General features: G+C 43.6%; 1 protein-coding gene across 2 annotated transcripts; it reads right to left on the bottom strand.

The window, feature by feature from the left end:
- Positions 1–2,296: 2,296 nt before the first annotated feature.
- ywhae1 (tyrosine 3-monooxygenase/tryptophan 5-monooxygenase activation protein, epsilon polypeptide 1) lies at positions 2,297–21,257 on the bottom strand. Of its 2 annotated transcripts, XM_088906704.1 has the most exons (7): positions 20,966–21,257; positions 8,481–8,680; positions 7,511–7,617; positions 6,957–7,163; positions 5,725–5,861; positions 4,986–5,036; positions 2,297–3,343 (listed from the first exon to the last, which is right to left on the bottom strand). In XM_088906704.1, exons 1-6 carry the CDS (start codon positions 21,027–21,029, stop codon positions 5,029–5,031), a joined length of 723 nt encoding a protein of 240 aa, XP_088762830.1. In that variant the 5' UTR covers positions 21,030–21,257; the 3' UTR covers positions 2,297–3,343; positions 4,986–5,028. The 2 variants fall into 2 exon arrangements, with proteins under 2 accessions (XP_088762830.1, XP_088762829.1); XM_088906703.1 differs by lacking the exon at positions 4,986–5,036.
- Positions 21,258–21,872: the final 615 nt, after the last annotated feature.

Here is a 21,872-nt window from a genome sequence, read left to right as displayed (position 1 = left end):
AAGTAATAGGTTTATTCCATGCTGAAAAGAGAAGAAAGAAAACAACGTTTCGGCCGTGGAGCCTTCTTCAGGTGTGAAGAAGACCCGAAGAAGGCTCCACGGCCGAAACGTTGTTTCCTTTCTTCTCTTTTCAGCCTGGAATAAACCTATTACTTGTTCCTTTGCAGCCTACGCACGCTAACGCAGCTCCCCCCCTGAACTGCAATGTATTGTGCCTGGTAACCCAAGTGCTCTGAGTTACGGTTCCTATACTCCTATATGTTTGGAGAGGCTGTTGCGGAATTAAAATGAATCTCTGCGCTTTGCTGAGCTTTTAAGAATAGCAAGAACGTTGTGCAGCGAGTCTGCTGGAGTAACCAGCCGGGTGGAAGCGAGTTCACCAGCTGTTACAGAAGTGCTCAACAATGGGACTGGCATCACTTAAAATTCCTGGGAAAAAGAGCCCTCATGTGCTGGTTTGGAGATATGGCACTGTGTGTACTGATGGCACGGGGGTTCGGGGTAGACTGCACGCGACACAGCATGTTCTTCCGCTTAAGTAAGATCACTTTCTGGGCCATATACAACTTCTTGCATTAGGAATTTGTCTTTTCGCATACCCCAGCTTGCTCTCCGTGAGACACACAGACAGGGAGAGAAGCTTGGGGTCAGAGTGCAGGGTCAGCCATTTATACAGCGCCCTTGGAGCAGTTGGGGTGAAGGGCCTTGCTCAGGGGCCCAGCGGAGTAGGATTTCTCTGCCGGCCGCAGGATTTGAACCGGCAACCTTCCAGCCACAGGTGCAGAACCTGAGCCACAGTGTAACCATACTGACTGTCAGTTAAAGGGATATGCATTGTCTGACTTGGCACTATACATTTATTTATGAGAACAAACCTGGATAATGAATACAAAATAATAGACAACCCCAGAAAGCACGGCATGTTGTAAATTTGGATGAACAGAATCTCAGGGAGACTTCAGAGATCCTCCAGTGACTCAGTACATGGTGGTACACATATTTAATGTACTTTGAGAAGGCTGAGGGGCTAGTTAAAAGCCTGGGACTTGCAGAGCACTATCATCACTAATCTGGCCCACGTGACTTCAGCTCAGTTCTCATGTTGTAAAACTGGCTGGATTTTCTCTCACTACTCTGATGCTCTGCGTTAGTCATCCCTGTATCCCTCGGAGAGCCCTTTCAGAAGCGAGCACCGTCTCGACACACTTCACAGTGAATCATGCAAACAAGCTATTTGTTTTCAAGAACACTCTATTGACCCAGAAATTTAAAAATTGCACATTTTTCCACCAGCATAACGTTTCATATTCTAGTATTTTGCTTGTTTACTGCTACATGCCACTTGGATAACTACAATACACTACCAGCTAAAGCGAATAGACATACGAAAAGCTACGAGAGCCGGTGGAGCATTTTCCAGATATTCAGCTGGGACAATTAATCCATAAACTGAGCTCGAAACACTTGTGCAGATTCCAAAATCCGACATTCCAAACAACTTGCAGCAAGCCACCCCTTCATCCTGGGGTGAACAGCCATGATCCAATAAAAAGAACAGCAGTTTTTTACATTTCTACAATCTAAACAAAGGAAGACTGCTTTACATCTGCATAGTCCATATCAGTGATTGAGCTGGTATTGTATTGAGGTATTGAGCTGGTAACCTGGTATCTTTTACAGCCCAGTGGAATGCATTGATTTCAACCGATTTCCTCTTCCATCTTGTAAGAAGTGAAACCCAATAATCAATGGATTGGAAGCCTCTATTGATCTGGCCAGGTGGGAAACTGCATGTATGTATTCCAGGTTTTACTTAGTACAGCACACACTCAAGTCCAAAAGCTCTAATTGATTTAGAACAAATTTATTTGTAGGGAGATTTCCCCCTTTTTTCTAAATAGATGTGAAATATACATTCGTAGATACATATTCATGAAGGCACAGAACTGACAGAACTGAAGACCACCTTCACTAAACCTAACCCTGAAAACTTAACTTAAGTGGTTTCAATTGGCACCCATCTTGACCTGCCTCATGTTATTTCAGGTAACCTGCTCTTGGAAAACAGATGATCTTGACCTGTGAAACCAGCATTGGAAAAAATTTGGATGTTAGGGTTGTTAGGATATCACTTTCATTCCTTCACAGGATCCTGGGTACAGATGAATATAACATTTCTCATCCCAGAAGATCCAAAAGCACTTCACATGATCTAGGAAAGGAAATCTTACACCACTGCTAGTACAGCACCCAACAGACCCACCCCCTTGCAAAGCACAAAAACAGAACACATATGAATGTTTAATTTAGGTTGTTTTATTTTAAGTTTAATGTTAATTCCATGCTGTGTTTCAGTAAGAACAATACAGATTCTGTATCTGTGGCTCCAGTCAGATATCCAGTAGTACAAATTAGCTTCAAGTTACACATACTGAACGGAAGAGAGGAAGTAGAAAGGGGGGAAAGGAAGAAAAAAAATAAGATTGAATTTGAACACATGCAGGCTTTTAACTTTTGTTCTTGGTTTTCTCTTAGAACTGCCAATGTAGACCTGCTTTTAGAGGAGCAAAGTAAAAGGGAACAAAGCAACAGGGCTCCTTTGGATTTTTAAAACTGCTACCAGCCATCTTCTGAAATCAGCAAGAATGTGTGCAAATACAGTATTTTAGCACAATATACAGTCCAAAACACTACAAAACATTACAATAATCACTAAGTTGTTAAAAGATTTATGTATTTTTGCTCCACTTTGATATTCAAAATTCTGCCAACTTCCTTTGAAAAATGGCAACAGAAGATTAACAACAAAGGGCACCGTCTAAACTTGATGCCCATCTTTTACTCTAATCTGCAACTGATGGCTTCACTAACACAGAAACATTACAATCCCCACATCTTATTATAGTAGATGTGTTGGTAATCAACGTTTTGTTTTGATACGAAAAACGTACATCCAGCAAGTGATAAAAATGCTGAAAACAAAAAAAAAAACCAAAAGCCAATATAGGGGTGTATCCTTAAAGAATATCAAGACAGCTTGTACCAGGAAAAAAAATCCAGGGACACTTTAGCTTTGCCTGTTTGAAGTTCTCAGTTTTCTATTTGCGTACAGACTGGGTAATTTAAAAAATAAAAATAAAAAAAATCCCAACTGGACAAAATGGAAAAACCCCTAAGAGGCCCAAGGAGGGACTGAGCGAACAGAGAGCCAGTGAGACAGGTGGGATGGTGGCTCTCCAGGGGTGGGGGACAGGGGCAGTAGAAGTGGATCTCTTGTTGGCTGTGAAGTTTCACTGGTTTTCATCTTCCACATCTTGCAGCGCTTCTTTGTTCTGTTCTTCACCTTGGGAGGGGAAAAACAAAATTGAGCATCTGCACAATCCTGCCATTATTGACCTCCGCGCAAAACACAATAGGGGCATACATACAAAAGAGGATGGACCTATACAGAAACCTCTGACCTCCATGTTTAAATTACAGCATTTTAGCAGGTGGTCAATACCATGACATAGGACTTCTTCTGAAACAGAAATACTTACTCTAACACACTCAAGAGCAGAGTTCCAGGACGTGCGAGTGTATCTGTTATCATTTCCTCAACTGTAATGCAATGAGCAAAGATTTCCACATGCTGCCCTGCACTGTGGAAAACAGGTCCTTGCTCTGCAATAACCATGCTAAGACAGCCAAGTCCAGGGACTGTGCCAATCAGACCCCAATCCAGAGGCAATGGCAGCACTGCGCAGAGATATCAACAACGCATCGAGGGCCGGACTACCTGCATTCAACTGAAGTAACAGATCGCTATGGGCCATTTACTGTATTTACAAAGTATTTCAATGGACTAAAAACCACTCTTGCTAACTGCCTGCACAACACATAGTTTGGGAGAAAATGAAAAGCTAACATTTGGTGGCCTTCAAGACCATCTATTTGAGTTTATGATGCTTCAAGGCATTGTGAAGTTTGTGTTGCACCTAAATGCACAGAACTCTTACACAAAAACCTCCCATTGACACCAGTCCAAATCACATCGCAGCTGTATTTAATGCTAGAGATCACACTTACGTACAAACCAGAGGACTAGAACTTGCAAAATAAGGTAATTTTTTTAAAGCTTATTTAGGGAACAACTTTCTTAAGGGATAAGTAGGTCAGTTGTGCACACCAAAAGCCATGCACATGGACCAGGCTGCTGAAGCACTTATTAGGTCCAAAGTTAAAAGGCAGAATTTTACCTGTTAGTACTTCAAGAGAAGAAACATTTTAAGTCCAATTTCAACATGGTTAATCCAGTTTGGGATAACTGCTACCCCATTCCAATCACATCTGTATAGCAACATTAGAGTCTGCTGCTTGTTTAGTTTGACTGGCTACTCTCTACTCTAAACTGGACAGGTTGACAAGGGTCGTGGACTGATATCGGATGCTTGTTTCCAGAAAAACCAGTACGGACAATGAGAACCAGTTCACTACAGAGAAATGGAGTTCAACGTGCCTAATGCTCAACTCTGATGTTGTCTGATGCAGTGTAGTCTGTTAACTAAACGAATGAAACTGACCAGCATCAAAACATTTTAGTCTGTTCTGGAAAGAATCATTCCAAGATAGCTGTAAGACTGAGAAAAATCGAACCTTAAGACTGTGAGCACACGCAAAACGTGCTAAATGAGACCAAGCCAATCTCTACTGAGCATGACAACTTGCAATTAATAATCCATGCCAAACAAACCAAAATCAAATTAACCTGTCAACTGAACACTCAGTAGAGACAGAGAATATACAATCACAGTTCTCTGGTAATGGCATAGAGTTGACCAGCTGAACAAGATGTATAGACCGACTGAAGAAAAGCAACTGAAGAGGCATGACTGTACCATCTGGCCAACCCTAAGGCACACGCGTGACAGAGGAGTGAAGATGCAGCGAGCAGTTAGTGAAGAGGAGAAACTCAGAGGAAACACTGAGCCAGGAAAATGACTTACAAAGTACAGTTTTTATAGGGAATGAACAGGTGTTTTTTTTCCTTTAGGAATCTATACAAAAAAGGAATACAAGGAAAAAAAGAAATGAAAGTGAAATTAGAACGGAGCAAAGTCTGTAACGATGAAAGGTTGATGCCGATGGATGAACAGAGAAAGGTTCCTTCAGCTTGCAATACAGCTTCAGCGTGCTGCTCAGTGCTTTCAATAAAGCAGACAGCTGTGTAACTGGGTCAGTATCCTAGCCAAACCCAGAAAAGTATTTTCAGCTTGATCTTACTCGGTTAAATTAAGATAAAGTACTGGAATGTCTCCGATTTAATGTAATTAATATAATACAAAACAGAATACAGTTCTATACTGCATCTGAACGGAGAAATTAAGGAATGTTATCTGAAGAGACAACGAGTCAAATGGCAATAAACTAGTTTTGCAAAACAGTTTTGAAACTGATTTAAGGAAAATTTCAGAAATCATAGTAATTATGAAAACTATCTTAATTAATCTTGTACTTTATACAAGGTTTCTAAAGGTCCTTCAAAAATATCAAAACTAAACAGTCTTGTGAATAAAATGCCATACCAGGAAAGTGTCTAGGCCTGTGCACTGGAGGGCTCAGGCCAGCTTCGCCACCGATTTAATCATGTTATTCAGAAGAAACATCTTTCAGTGCATCTCAGCCAATTAAGTGTGACACCAGGATCTTTGCTAAGAGCCGACAAGAAATAGAGAGCACACCTACCATCTCCCTGCATGTCTGAAGTCCATAGTGTCAGATTATCACGTAACAACTGCATGATGAGCGTGGAGTCCTTGTAGCTTTCTTCACTCAATGTGTCCAGTTCTGCAATGGCATCGTCAAATGCTGCCTTTGCCAACCTAAAACATTTACAGGGGAAAAGGAATCACCCTCAGTCATGAGATCGTCTCTTCTTACACAGTTCAGTTAAATGGGAATAGCACAATGGCAAGTTTGTGATTTTGCCGTGTACAATATTAATCTACCATTTTGACTTGCACAATACCATTTTTCTCATAGGCATCTGGGTATTACAGTGCATCTGCTTTTGTGCCCTGCTGCCAACATCATCATGGGACAAGATAGGGAGAGCAGTGTTTGTAATATAAAGCATCACAGCCTTAAGCCTCAAGAACCTACAGCTGACGACCAAGAGGCTAATTGGTCCATTTTGCTTGATATCTACTTTTCCTTGATACATTCTTATAGCTCCGCAACAAAAAGAGATGAAAATTACTTTTAAACCCCTTAATTAACACAAACAGCTTTTAAAGACGAATGGTGATCTTGTGCTAAAAGAGATGCTCTGCTCATGTTCCTATTGGGGGTTTAGCCAATATTTAGTGCCCAACCAGTTCTGGCACAACACTAGAGTGCCAATCTGAAACAGGATGAAAGTTTTAGAAATGTTGGAATCATGTCTCAGGCCAGCAGGACCCTTCTTAATGTATACATATGCACAGATAAACTGGGCTTTTCATTATATCCACACTACAGCTGTTATTGTGCTGCAATGGGTTGTACCAGTCTGAAGATACACCTGTAAAATGGGTTTTCAAAACCAGTACAAGGCCAAGGTTACAAGAGACTCAGCACAAGTAACAGTCTCTTCCGGATGTATTCTCACTAATTATATCATGTTATTTAGATAGATTTTTTTAAGAGCTGCATATGATCTACATAGCTCTGTTTATTAATGTGCTTTCTAATACGTTGCCTGTAAGCATACTGCACAGCATAAAAATTAAGATCAATCTTAGCTTGCTTCATTTACAGAAAACCAATTATAAGAGTTATTTGGCTTGGCAACAAAAAGCTCCCATTGGGCAACATCCTGAAAATGTTAATTTTTTATTATTTATAGGCAACTGGTCTCTCAGTTTGAAAAAACTATTTGAACCTGCTATGGAATGAAGATGACCCGTGTCTGGCGATTCTCCGCCCGGCTCACTCACCTGCATGCACGATCAGGGGAATTGAGGATTTCATAATAAAATACAGAGAAATTCAGGGCCAGGCCTAAACGGATAGGGTGCGTAGGTGGAAGTTCTGTCATTGCGATATCACTAGCAGCTTTGTAAGCTACCAAACTGTTCTCTGCAGCCTCCTTCCTGTCATTCCCTGTGGCGAACTCTGCCAGATACCTGTGGTAGTCACCTTTCCTACAAGAAAAAACACAGGCTTAAGGAAGCTGGTCTTCTGGGGTGCAAATCTTCGCTGTATGCAAGAACAAGATTTAGAGATTCACCACATGGATTTTGCACTGCTTGCTGTGCCTTAAGAGTGACAAGGTGGGGGCCTACACCAGCTGAAACCTCATATTGTCAGCAGATTCTCAAACTGAAGGGACTGAGCAGCAGATCTAAAGGTTTATACTAAGCAAATGAGTCTTTCAAATGCTGACTTCTATTTTTCACTGTTTGGAGATGAGCTTGCAAGATCCAGGAATATTAGTCCTTCTCCAGAGGGAGAAGCCTTACACCTTCCAAAGTCAGCATGTCGCACGTACATTTTGTAGTAGAAAACCTTGGACTCTCCCGTGTTTGCAGCTGGAATGAGGTGCTTGTCCAGTACATCCAGAATGTCGTTACAGATGGATTTCAGCTCAGTTTCAACCTTTAGAAATAAATAAATCTAAATCAAACACCGCAAAAACATCAAGACAAAAACAGGAGTTCTGACAACAAAAGTGTCTGTTGGAGCTCTGACCAAACTAAGATTACAAGTCTTGTCCATTTGCACAAACAGACCTTAGAAAATAACTGTAGTCTGGTTGAAAATCTAAAGGTTTAAAATGCTATTAAGGAAAACAAAGCTAGGCGCTTTCTCACGCTTTCTGAGCGTGATCAAATGCTCAGCCCACCCATCAGTAAAAATCATTAAGATAAGGAATACTAAAAAAAGACTGCAAAAGATCGGGTGTTTGCTAACTCAACAAAAGCTTGCCAATTGTTTTTGTTTGCAAAGCCAACACTGCTGTTTGTCCACCTATCCAGGAAAGTTAAATACTGAGTTGGACAACCATAAGAATCCCAAAGAGACCTCATGCAAAGGCATGTTCAACCAGACTGCAGGGTGCTGCTGGGAAAGAAATCATGAAATCATCCCTTTTATTTACGTATTTGTCCAACGTATTAATGGACTGTCGAGTACATTCCTGTTTGATAATCCCATTCAGATAACCTGTTGGGAAACCACAGGTTCAGAATGAATCTACAAATCCACCTTTCACAAACAATTACTTTGCCAAACTTAAATTTGAAAGAAACAGTGTCTGACTTTTAGAGTTTCCTATATGCCTTGCTGTTATCACTCATCTCACTGCAGCTTTCCTCATTCTGAATGTGCAATAGCCCCCCAGCAGACACTGCCTCTCTGGGACTGTGCAGCGCACATGGCTCTCAGATCTGCTCACTCAAGCTCCGCTGCTGCTGCTCTGCAGTTCAGCGCCTGTGAGCAGCAGTGCCCCCAGCTCTTACCGTTTGCCTGTAATCCCGGATCATTTTTAATTTGTCCTCTCCGCCCTTGTTTTCTTCCTTCTGTTCAATACTGCTGATTATCCTCCACGATGCTCTCCTGGCACCAATCACGTTTTTATATGCAACAGATAGTAGGTTCCTTTCTTCTACTGTCAATTCCAAATCCATACCGGCTACCTTCTTCATGGACTCCACCATTTCTGTTCAGACAGATCAAGAGGAGAAAGAATTTAATAAAGCAGACTGCATACAGCGAGCAGGTATCTGGCAGCAACTTATTATAGGCTGACAGAACACAAATGTGCTGTATTATGAACACATTCTATACAGACACCCTTTTCATTTTCTAGTTCTTTCTGAATGGCTTTCAACCCCCATTTCCTGAAGAAAAAAAATTATGTTATCCAGCTGCCATTGGCTTTTTAAGCTGTAGTTCTCACAGGAGTACAGTTGTTTCTATATAACAGGGTTACATAATATACAACTTTAAAAAATCAATGACAATTTTCTGTTTCCATGTCCAAGTCTTGGCAGGCTTTAATCTGATTTTGATGCACAATTCAGCACTAGCCAGCAAAAAATGCAAATTGTATTTTTACTGGCAACTTCAAACATGCAGAAAACATGAAAGTTCTGAAATGTCAAATCCTAACAAAGTACTTGTTACAAACTCTACAGACTTGTCATACTCTTACAGAAAACTGTAAAACTAGAAATAGACTCGAAAGAGAATTTGGACCTAAAAATAAATTTCAGACCACAGAGGTGCTACACTCCTCCGGTCAGCTGCAGGCACCATCTATCCCCCTACCTTTCGATCTCATTGCTTTCTACATCTCATCTGCAGAAATGGTGTTAAACAACAATTTAAAAACCCTTCACTCCAGCAGAAAAGAGTCAACGTTGTATTGCAGCTGGTTGAGGTAGCATTAAGCATTTCATAAGGAATAAAAACAGTACAAAAAGCAAAGCAGTGTTCTTCTACATGACAGGAGCCTACGGAGGGAAGACGACAGAAATATGAAAAATGAGGTTTAAGACAATGACTAGGTGTGGCAACCCCTTTGTAGTTAGGCCATTATGGCAATCAAAATGACAACTGGTACTGCTTCTCTGGAAGAGCGAAAATATTGTTGCAGATTCTTAGTGGAGGCAGTCAAGTCAGACTTCCTTGGGTCTTGAATGGCAACGGCGCTCACTCATAAGCCGAGCCTCTGCTGCCCTGAGTCGGGCTTTTCCGCTGGACTGGCATGAACTGCTGTGCTGGGAGGGCTTTGTGCTCAGACAACAGCGCCCCCTGTGGCACGTAGCTTGTGTTCTTACAACCTGACAAGCCCAGAACAGCACACTGCCCTCAATCCCACCTGGGCTGCAGGAGTCACAGTGGTAAACCAAGTTCAATCAAAAACTGAAATTTCAGATTCAGAGGATAAAAACAACAACAGATGGCTAATTCCCATTTGTTCAGGAAGAAAACATCAACACTGGGACAAACCTTAAGATAGATATAAGGTTACATTCAAAAGTCAATGGATCTTGTGTTTTATCTTTAACCTGGACCATTAATCACACAAAACAAATAGAGGATTTCATAACTACACCTCCCAAATCTCACTTTCTTATTCACACCCAACTAACAGAAACCTGCTGAGCGAGTCACTGCCCGGCCTCCCTCAGGGCTCTAGACCGTAATCTGCACAGGTCAAACCACAGTAATGTTCGCTACAAATCAGAACACTTTTCAGATATGCAACACTTCGTATTGGTAGTACTATACAGTGGGTACTTTCAATGGTAGGGTTGGGTACCGCCTCTGGAAAACTATTTTACATGTTTTTATATGGAGACTCTCTCATAGTTTGATTTCATGATTAGTCAAGCACATTGAGTTGTATGCAAAATAATGAAAATTATGTTGTTTTGTTGTTTTACTGGAACCACAGAACTAGAAACAACACTTAACAGTGTAACAGAAAAAATTAAAAACATGCAGATTTTTGTCAATCATTAAACGATTACATCTTTTTTCACAAGGTATTGGAGGTTAATTTTGCTTAACAAGATAATGTAAAATTCAAAATATGACAGGTGCTTGTAAGTTGTAACATTTTTTCTTTACAATGAGTAAAGTTGACATTCACAACCTTACGAAACATGTTTAGCATGTTTGATTGCCCTTGGCTATTTCATCTAAAACTTCAAAGAAACCTCAATACTTGACTTAACACATTGCTGAGACAAGACATTCTACACCAACGTCAACAGCTTAAGAATCATACTTGCAAAAAAAAAAAATCAAAGCAGGTCTAATGGCAGTAATGGAATTAAAAACATGATCAAGGCTAGACTTCCTTCCCGACTACAGCTACAGTAGAATCAGAAAAACTAGAACAAACAGCACATGTTCAATGGGTCATTGAAAATAAGTTACATGTTCAATTGACAACGTCAATGGTTAACAACCCTTAATATTGCAACAACCATACACTGTGTATTTGTAAAGGAGTATTTGATGATAATTTTCTCTGATTCTCCGTAAAAATGCATGGATACTCTATATCCTCTAAGAGCCTCAGCAAGACAACTCTGAGGAATAACCATATGTTTTTCAGGAGAAATAAGAAAAATAATTCCAATATTATCATCAAACACCCCTTTCCGCATGATTTTCGAAATCACATATTTCTAAACTTACTAGCCAACGATACATGGGGAAATACCTTTAGTATGACTTTTTTTAACTCATCCTTTACAAGTTAACGTTTTTATCACAGTCCTTTTGTTCTTTGAATCAGATTTGATGTTTTGAATGTAAACATCATTGCCTTTACATTTAAAAATGACAGGTTCCAAAACTGACTCTGTTGATGAAGGCTGCATTAGGAGTACACCTATATCCTCCTCAGCAGAACAGTGGTTGCACTCTCGTGAGCTGCAGACGTCTGTGTGCTTGTGTCCAAGGTACCTGATGTCACACTGCTGTTACAGAGGTTAGGAAAGCAGCTACAGAATAGATCCAATAGATTAAGAGTGGCCTCACTCTACATTTTACCATTATTTACTGTAAAACCATTATAATCCTAGCATGCATAGGTAACCGGATCACATGCAATTTGTTTTGGGTGGAACGGAATCACTGGACGTTGTCATATGCTGCTCTACTGCACAGCACAATGCTGGACGAGCCATTTCTGCAGAAGCCGGGCAAGGCTGTTGAGAAGTCATGCGACCAGTGCAGGGGTCTCTGCGCTGCCAGAGTACAGCCAGCAGCGGGATTCGACCCCTTGTAGAGTTCTTAGAAAGGAAAACAACCATGACTAATGGGGACGCTTCGTGTATGAAAACGTCACTAGCTAAGCTCAAGTCGCTTTCTCGACAGGAGCACCAAATCACATTTGTCCCTCTCCATTTTAACACACGGCCACACCTGACTGGTTTTTCCCCTGGGCGCAGTGGTTGAACTGAAAAGAAACGGGCAAGAGCAGAGCTTTCATGAACGACAATGCTTTCTAAATGTAGGCCTGTGCCCAAATGGGACATTTCGAAAAGAGGCTAATTCCAAATTCAAAACGCTTTTCATCACCTATCGGTAGTGCCATCATTTAATTTGCTTGTCCCTACCAAATACAGGGTTAGTCAAAATGCTGTCAACAACTATGACAGTTTATTAAAAATTACTTCCATGGGTTACTGAGACAAAAAAAGGTTTCAATTAAAAGCATAAATATCAAAGTTTCTAACAGTTACCTTACATCCTTCGCCATCTGTGGAGGAGAAAACACAACTTTAGTAAAATAAAAAGTCTTTATACCTGTCGACAACACTTTGACTTACCCTGTATTACTGCATGATCATACAGACAAGGTCTTTCATGGCGTAAATTCACTAGAACGTTCCACACATTTGGTACTAATTTTATCACGTAACTGTTCTGTTGCGTACAAACTATTTATAGCCAAGGTGCCTGTGCTGCAAATTGGGACATACAGAAAGGAGTTTCGGTCTTTGCGGAAACCGGCAGTTAAATTCTCTAAATTCTACAAATACAGAAGTGGTCCCAGCAAATTATTATTTTTTCTACAGGACTGATTTTTAATGTTTAACATCCTTAATGAAAATGCAAAAAGCATAATACAGGCCATTTCGCACAACATCACCAATGTGTCCAAACAATGGAGAAAAATAATGGCCTGGCACAATGTGGGACAGAGGAAGTCTTTAATATTTTGGGTAAAAAAAAAGCTAGGCACTGACTGACTATTCACAGCCCTTCAAAATACCGCCATTTTCAAAAATAATTTGCGAGAAGAAATTCTTCACCCGGAGACGCTAATGAAAACCAATACTGTTTTTCCTACACCATCAGATCAGTCGGCAAAACTCTTCCTTTTGCTAAGACCAGTTAAACTGCTTGCACAAAACGCTGCAGTAATTTGATGTGGTCCAATACAGACATTCTCTCATGTCAATTATGTACTGAGAGTAAGGACTTATTTCCCTGTATTGCACATCTCTCCACACATCAAGCAGTGTGTTTATTTTTCCCCACTGTTCAGAATGCTGGTTTTTACTTTTATTATGGCTTCTTTCTTGCAAGGAAAACTGCAGTGGCTATGGACTCCAGGTACAGCCAATGCACAAAAGCACACATGCCTCAACATACAGACATCTAGATACACAGGCGAGAAGCCTGTATTTTGTTTCTCTGAACAAGACATGAAGGTTTTTAAAAACCTGTGACTTTCAGACTGGCCATGTGCGCTAACCCGAGCTAACTGCACCACTGCCGCGCAGCAGGGAAACAGGAAGTGGGAATAAAGCAGACCAGATACAGCGCGGGCACCAGAAACACACACATGGCTTGAACAAGGTTCTCGGAGCTGAAACTCACACTGCATTCCTGACAGGCACCTCAAGTACAATTACCACCCAAACAGCCCTAATGGCATCTAAGTGACAGTAGAGGTGATCAGAATCCAAGTTCTGTTTCAGCAAGAAATGAAAGGTTCATAAGTGCAAATATTAATTTCAAGCACTGCAGAAGCATATCTGTTTCATGACTTGTCTCAGAATCCATACAAGCTGCAAAGCTCACATCAGTTAACTTTTGCCTGCTAGAGCGCTTTTGTCCTGACAAGCAAAATTTAAGTAATTAAAATGCAAAGCTCTTCATGTTAAATTACTTATAATAGATCAGCTGGGCTGTAATTGCTGATTCAGTGCCATCAAATAAAGACACACAAATCATTATCAATTAGTGAACTGCGGCAGGTACACTATTAGGATGAACAAACCATGAAACACAGGAGTGGGGAAAAAAACTGTGCTTTAGGTTGCTTGGCAACAATGTTAATTGTATTCAACCCACAAAGAAACAATTTAGTTTTGTCAATTATTAAATTAAGCTGAAATGAACAAAAACCATCTTCATTTCTTGAACTGGATCCCTGATTTTCAAAGACTACCTTATGTGAAGACCCACTAAACAATCAATCTTTATATTTAGAAGAGAACCTTCCAATTGTAATTTAAGTAAACCCTACCAAGGATCTACCCAATATGTGCAGGTGAAATCTGATGGCATGACCAGACCTGTACTGCTTCTCGTAATGTCAGCAAAGGCAAGTGGGTGCCTCTGGCAGGTGTGTGAGAAAGTGCTTCAGCCAGCCAGCTCACCACCGCCCTCCCCCAGAGCAACGCCCAGGACCTCCCACCGACGGCTCCACAGCTCCGCCATCCCTGTGGAGCCAGTCCGCTGCCCAGCAACCCCAAGCTCGAGGGACGCAGATGTTTGAAATGATTTATCTTCCATTAGACAATCACTAAGGTACCCTCTTGAAATCCAATTAAGTCCTGCCTCCAATCCGGCACAGATCAGTTCCAATGTATTGTGCACGGACAGACTGCTGGATGTCGACTCCTCAACTTCCCATTGTAACAGCTCTGAACAATTTTTATAATTGTGCCATTTCCTACACAAAACAAACAGCATCACTCTAAATTACTTCCCTGAAATTCAATTACAAAAAGCAGTCCCAAATGCAGTGTTATTATGGACGGACTCTATAGCAAAATCTGAGACAACGGTACAATATAAATATTTATTTATAAAAATAAATTATATTCAATATAAAAAGCAAGTATCTAAAATAATGAACAAAAACTCAAAAGAATACGACCAACAAAAAATAGCCACAGCGTTGAGAAAAGAAAAATCTTAATTTCAATTTTGCTAAATTCTTAATTGCCTTTACACACCTGCGGTACGTGCCCCACCCCCAGCACTTCCTGCACCAAGACCTTCGGTGCCACTGCTGCTAGGAGAAACATACAGAGGAAAACAGGAGCAGAACGACCAGGCAAGAACATGAACACCTGGACCGGTACCCACCTCCTCTGCCCCTCTCCAAGGACCCCAGAGCAGAGACTGAGACCAAGGAAAGGAGACCAATGTCATGTATTGGACATCTGGAGGACTTAATACAACAGCTGCATGATTATGAACTGATAAAAATACAAAAATAAAACTAGATATTTTCGGGATGTGGGAACTGGTAATATGCTTTTGACCAAAGTCTTCTAACTGTACCTTTCTGCCTCTGGGTGAACCAAAAGATTTTTTTTCTCCCCAATCACGTATGAAGACTGCCACACCAGTGTACAGCCGCAATGGAATATGAAATAAGACCCAGAAAACAAAAATAGTTTCCATTGCTGTTACAAAAGTATACGAGTGCTTCACTGGAAGCCCAAGAGCAAGCTTTCTTGCAACTGGCAGAAAGCAACTGGTTCATTAAATCAGACCAAGGCTCATAAAATCAAAGACAAATACAACCAGGAAAGGTTGAATTAAAGTCAAGGTTACACACCAGTAGATACTGAATTAGGTATTAACCTTATTCACCACTCACCTGGGCAACAGAACACGAGTTTTCACAACCATCAGGCGACTTACTCTGATGTAAGTGGCCGTGCTGGAAATCCCTTGCAACCTGCAAATCCCAGTCTCTCCCTGACTGTAACAAGCTAAACACAACTGCACTCAACCCTTTGGGTAAAAGCTAAAACCCACAAATGAAGCAAAAGCTGTAAGTCATTCTGTAGAGAAACGACTGATGTGATTTAAATGTTGATTTTTTTAATCACTTCACTGAATCAAACAATCCTGGAAAGATTACAAACCAAAACACATTCCTCGGCCTTAGCGTGCCAGATTCCAGTACTACTTAAAACTGAACGATGATTGGACATTGTTACTCGTTAGTACTTAACTGAAAAAATATGCTTCTTACCAAGTTTCTCATTTTTATTGATCAAGACGTTTCACAGCCACAAGCTTTAGTTTCATTCTTTACAAGATACCTTGATCAGCTCAAACTGCCATTGTGCAGTATTTCATCAATAAAGCATAATACACGAGAAAGTGCCAAACAGGTTGTAATAAATGAGGGTTTCCCTTAATTGCTGCAATTTGTAAATTACATTAGATTTCTTTTCTTGCATAAAAGCACTAGAAATGGTTTAAATTTAAATTGAGGCAATAAAATGTTTCTGCAACCAGCATAAAAGCATCATTTCTAGACGAAAATATCCACTTTAGCCATATTAGAGATTCTCATTGGAAAAAACTGACGTTACTTACGGAAAACAAGCTAAAAACGAGCTTACCAAGTCTGAACTAGGTAGTCTTTAGAGTTCTAAAAGTAGAAAATGCCCCCACACTGGTCTATAAGATTCTTAACTCAATGTTTACCATCTCTCTAACAGCTGGATTACTTTAAGTGACGTTACTATCCATTTATATCCAGATCAGACCTACAGACACCCAACACCCTTCAGCTAATAAGTGACATTCAGTCAGAGTGAACCTCTTTATCGAAAACTCATTTTCTTTAGGACATGTCCCACAAGCAGCTGTGCTGACATGAGACACCATCTCCAAAACACTCCTTGTCTGCAAGATTAAAACCACTGTTATAATCAACAAATTCCACATAAACGTGAGCGATAAACTCCAGAGAATCAAAAATAATGACATCCTTGTGTCAGGAAGGCTGAACACGCAAACTGCTCGAGTGAAAGCTGGGGCCCAGTATGACACCCTACTGGGACCAGCTACTGGGACCTGTCAGAAAGCAGAGACCAAGCAAGCTGCTGTCTTCTTCCATTTCTAATCTTCAATGTTCAAAAGAAGATGGCTGAATCAAGGAGTTACATCTGTAAAAACAGTTAGAAGGCACAGCGAAATCTATACTATCACAAATACTTGGTCCTGTGCCCAAGGACAAACAGTTTTAACCCTTTGACAGCAACCTTGAAGCTGAGGCCAGGTTTCTCCTGGACCCTGTTCAGTAGGGACAGCAGGTTTCTCACCTACTACAGATGAGCATAGTACCCATGTATCTATACCTTTCATCTCCGGACATGGATCAGCTGGCTTAAAATTAACAGGCACATTCCACTTTCTAATATTTCATAAGAGACCGCAAGTGGGAACCTTTACAAAAAGAAGCAATAAAACTACTTGAGTTTTAACACTGCATTGGTTTTCCATCAGTCATCCAACATCTCCTCTGTGGACAGTGAACGGGTACGGCCGACCGGGCCTGGCAGGACTCGTGAATAAGAGCGAGAGACTAGACACTGTCACTGCAGACGCCAACACAAAGGCACACATTAGCCACATGAATCTTCCTCTGAACAAAGACGTTGAGAAGTACAAAATGTTAAGTAACTGAGTTTGTGCTACTTATCCCCTGAGGCCATTATATGAAAGGTCTCAAATGAGGCAACACTTGTGAGCTATATATAGCTCTAGTCTTCAGGATGGCTTTGAAAACGATAGTTCCTTCACTCACAGACCTCTGCAGTATGTCCTTTGACATACTAAGTGTGCTTCCAGACTAACTGCTTTTCACCTGAATAAATGACTGACTGTTCTTTTCAGTAAAGACAAATTAACTTCTGGCTGAAGGGGCTGAGTAGCTCCATGGCAACAAACACTGTATACAACACAACAGCCATACTGCATACTTTTACTATGGACGTTTTATTATGGTTAAACCTGCAAGACCTAACCTACAGGTGACAATCTATGACTACTTTATCTGTAAAGCAGGTTTTCCAGGTCTCTTTAAATTGCCAGCAGCTGAACACCTTCATAAATTGTTCTGTGCAATCAAGCGGATGATCAGCTCCGCTGGATCAGAAAGAGCAGAAATGGGAGGAAACCCCACATCATCGCAGCGCTCCAGAACAGGAGTCATGCACCAACTGATAAACACGCTCACAAACTGAACTACTTGCTGACAGTGATAACCGTCAGTTCACAAAATGTTTTGTTAATCAGCACCTCTCCTGCTCTGGTGCAGCTTTTCCATCACAGCAGGTGGACTTCAGTGATCTGTCTGCTCCGTACTGAATGACTGTAGCTCTCTGGCCATGAATGATGAATGGCTGGAACCATTACCTCATGCACTTGCAAAGTATTCCCTGATGGGGTTTTCCCTACAATAAATCAATGCACCGTTAATTTGCTTAGGAGACCCTTATCTAGGTTTACTTACAGTACAGAACATTTTAATCATCTGATCATTAAATTATGAGCTCCGTTTTAAAATAGCATGGATCAAACTAAATTCCATTCTTAGGCTTCTTCTACAACTGCAAGGTGAAAGAATCTTATGTTCCATATTCAAAGCCATACACAATTCACATTATCATAGGGACACACAACAGAAGAACACTACAGGTTATAATGACAGCAGCATTGGCACCATGTGGTCTTGCCACACCTCAGAAACCAAGCAAGGCTGGGCCGGGTCAGTACTGGTATGGCAAACAGAAAACCTGGTTATGGTGGACCAGTAGGGGGTGCTCTTCTTTCTACAAGAAGAATCCAAACCAACATCCCAGTGGCCCTCTGTGGTGATTAGGAGAGTGCTGCAGTCCTCTGGGTGTTAAATGGAGGTCATACTACTTGCTCAATGAGGACCACATGAGGTTTTAACCCAGTTTAATTTCATTCTGGATTTACAGAGCCTGCCCCCCCTCCCCCAAGGCCTCCCTCAGTTCAACTGGTGCAGCAGCTTTTCACTCCTCCCTCCTGCTCGACTGAGCAGTGCGTCATCCAGGTGGGGCTGCTCTTCACTGATGGATGAAGAGGGTCCTGCCCTAAATGCAGAGTGTTCTGGGATACTCAGGGAAGAAAGGCACTACAGAAATGGAATTCCAAACATGCATCTGAAAGTCCCCATTTACAGGTGAGGAGAGCTGCAAAAACCTGCAGTTTATCCCGTTAGGAAAAAGAATCCACACCATTCTGACATGCTTCATTACACTGCCCACAAAAGTGGACCCATTTAAATGGCCTTTTCAAACAGTGACCTCATTCTCTGTGGATGCCCTCCATAATGCAGGCAGCAGCACTGGCCTAGTTTGAATGGCAGGGGGCAGCAGCAGCATGTGGCTCAAACCCTCACAGGATCTGATGTAAGGCGCACAACTGTAACAGTACACCTAGGTCTGCACCAACGCACGTGTTTGTCACTCCAGCCCACAGCTCACCGAGAGGAAGAGATGAGGTGTTACAAACCCTTGTCAGTTCTCAGTTAATTTAGGCAAGGTCATCACAGGGCGGATTTGCCCATGTACACACAGAAGCGTTATTCGAATGATCACACAGCAGCCCCAAAGCATCCAGCTTTCAACTGGATCCCGAAGTTTATTTGTGAACGCTAGTATTGCACCAAAGAGGACAGACAGAGAAAATAACCGCAACATGATGGCTGTGGTTTGCCTGAGAGGGGTGACGACCAGAACCAGCTAAAATCAGGAGGACTGGGCACATGAGCGCCGCTGTGGGCGACGATGCAGGCAGGAAAAGCGCCTGCGGCCGGCGGCTGCTGTAATGAATGAACTGCGGGCGGACAGCAGGGAGGAGCCTTCGCCATTCACCACTCCAGCATGCAGCAGACATGCCGTAATATCGCCGACGGGCAGCTCTCGGTCACCTGTGGCTCCGTACACGACGGCTCACAGCTTTGTGAGCATTAATCAAGGACCGTGTCTCTTCTGTTTATTGTCAGCTACCAGCCGATTACGACGGTGAGCGAAGCACCGCCATCTTAAACCCCCCGCTCCCTCCGGTTTAAAATCACACCGTACGGACAACCCCCTTCCGAAAGCGCCCGATCCCAGCCCAGGACGTGAAAACCGCAGGACGATGTTGCCGTGCAGCCGGGGGGATCCGTCCTGCAGCCGGCTGCGCAAGAGCCCAGCGCAGCGTGGACCCCTGCCCCTACCACACCCACAGCCGAGCTCCAGGCTAAACCCCAGTCGGCACCTCGGCGCCCCACGCAGGGCACGGTGCTCCACAGCTGCCGCGCCGCCGAGGGGAAGATCCAGGGTCGCCATTACTTGACGCTGGATTCCCCACCACACACAACCAAACGGTTGACTAAATATGATCAAATAAGACGTATCTGGGCCACATTCACCTCAAAACACGCGGAGCTCTGCTCTGATATCAGCCCTTAGAGAGGATTTATAAAACATTTAATCGAACCCGCTGGGCGGTGTGCGGTCTGCTCCCGTCTCTGCCGGGCGTCTGTCACGCCGGACGCGCAGACGAACGCGAGAGCGCAAAACCAGACAGAAATGAAGACGATCTCTTTCAAAAGATCAAGATTCAAAACCACCTCCATTCGGAAACCTCGGTGTCAGACCAAATCCCATTTCATTGCAGCCGCCATTTTGAAGCACCCCGGCCGCCGCCACAGCCCCGAGAAGACGGGGTCCGGTCCGTGTCCCCACCCCTCTCCCTGCCCCCCGGGGAGCGGAGCAGCCCGGCTGCCCTCGCCGAGCCTCGCCCCCGGCCCGGCCCCAGCGGGGACAAAGCCAGCCGGACCTCACTGCACACCGGACACCCTCCCCCCTCCCCGCCGCCCGAGCGACGCCGCTCCCCCGGGGGCAAAAAGCCCCGAACTGCGCCCGGCCGCGCCTCCCGGCCCAAAACCCCGTCTCCCCGCCCCGGCTCCCGCCCGAGTCCCGCCGGACCCGCCGCCCCGCACTCGCCCCCCTCCGCTAATTTATCTACTATTGTTAGCCGCCATTTTGCAAACTCGCAAAAATTGGATGCAATTCCTCGCTGCAACACAGCGGACGCGATCCCCCTCCCCCCGCCGAGAGCTCCGGACCCGCACGGTCTCGCTGTCCCCTGCCGGGCGCCCACGGTCACTCGTGTTTCCCGCGGGTGTCCGTGGGGCGTGTGCCCGGCGCCGCTCTCCCTCCCCGCCGCACAGCCCGTCTGCCCCCCGTGAAACCGTCGCCATTTTGTCTCTCTGCCGGACTCCATCTTCAGCCGCCTGTCCTCTCCCCCAGCCCCCCTCCGCCAGAGGGAGGGCGAGGAAGGCGCTCGGCAGCGAAGGAGAAAAATACAGATTTCTTCCCCAAAAATAACACCGCGCTGGTTCCCCCCCTCTTACCGTCGTATCTCTCAGCCTGCTCGGCCAGTTTGGCCTGGTACACCAAGTCCTCTCGGTCTCCCATGTCTGCTCGGAGCCGGCGTGGCGGTGTCTGCACTGGCTGTGGAGAAGCGGCTCGGCGGCGGGCGAGTCTGCGTGAGTCGATCGGCGGTTCCTGGCGGAGCAGCAGCAGCAGCGCGTCCCCACTCCACCGGCAGCACTGGACTAAAGATGGCGATGGATCTCCATCCGGGAAACTAACCCAGTCCACCACCCTCTCTCTCTCTCTCCTGCGCTCGCTCACTCGCTCTCCCCTCCCTTCTTGCACCAGCTCGCAGCCATAGCAACCGCTCCCTGGCAACCACAGAAACTTGGAGATTGGAGTCCCCGCGCGCGTGTGCGCGTAGCTCTGAAGCGAAGAGCGGGGAGTCCGCGAGCGGGGCTCCGGCGTTTGAAGGAGCCCGAGCTGTGTCGGTTGGGAATGTGGCGCCTTCCCGTCACTGCGACACCGGTCCCGGACTTTCACAGGCGGTTCCGTCGAGAACTGTAATTACTGTGTGCCAAACCGATTTGTAATTAGAAGGAAACACAAAGGTCAGCAGAACCTCCGTTATCGTCGTCAGGGCAGATCTGCTGCGGACGTTAGTTTTACACAACAGCACTGTACAAGATTGGGGATTAGAGGGGCTCCCTTTGTTTCGGGGACCCCTAGGCGGTCCCCAGACTTCTTCTGGAAGTCCTCTGTTCGTGGACACAAGCGATTTGGGATTCCAGGGGGATCAAAAATGCAATAAAATTAAGTGAAATGTATGGCACAACATAGAAGCTTCATTTAAAAGAAAAAAAATGTTCAAATTACAGTTGTGTATAAATGATGAGAATCAATTTGTCAAAAAAACAGATTTGTCCATTACAGGTAAATAGATCT

The sequence above is a fragment of the Atractosteus spatula genome, chromosome 27 (genome assembly GCF_055471065.1).
Source record: "Atractosteus spatula isolate fAtrSpa1 chromosome 27, fAtrSpa1.hap1, whole genome shotgun sequence".
Taxonomy (NCBI): domain Eukaryota; kingdom Metazoa; phylum Chordata; class Actinopteri; order Semionotiformes; family Lepisosteidae; genus Atractosteus; species Atractosteus spatula.
Note: the sequence above shows the minus strand (reverse complement) of the source record. Positions and strands in the feature narration are given on the sequence as shown.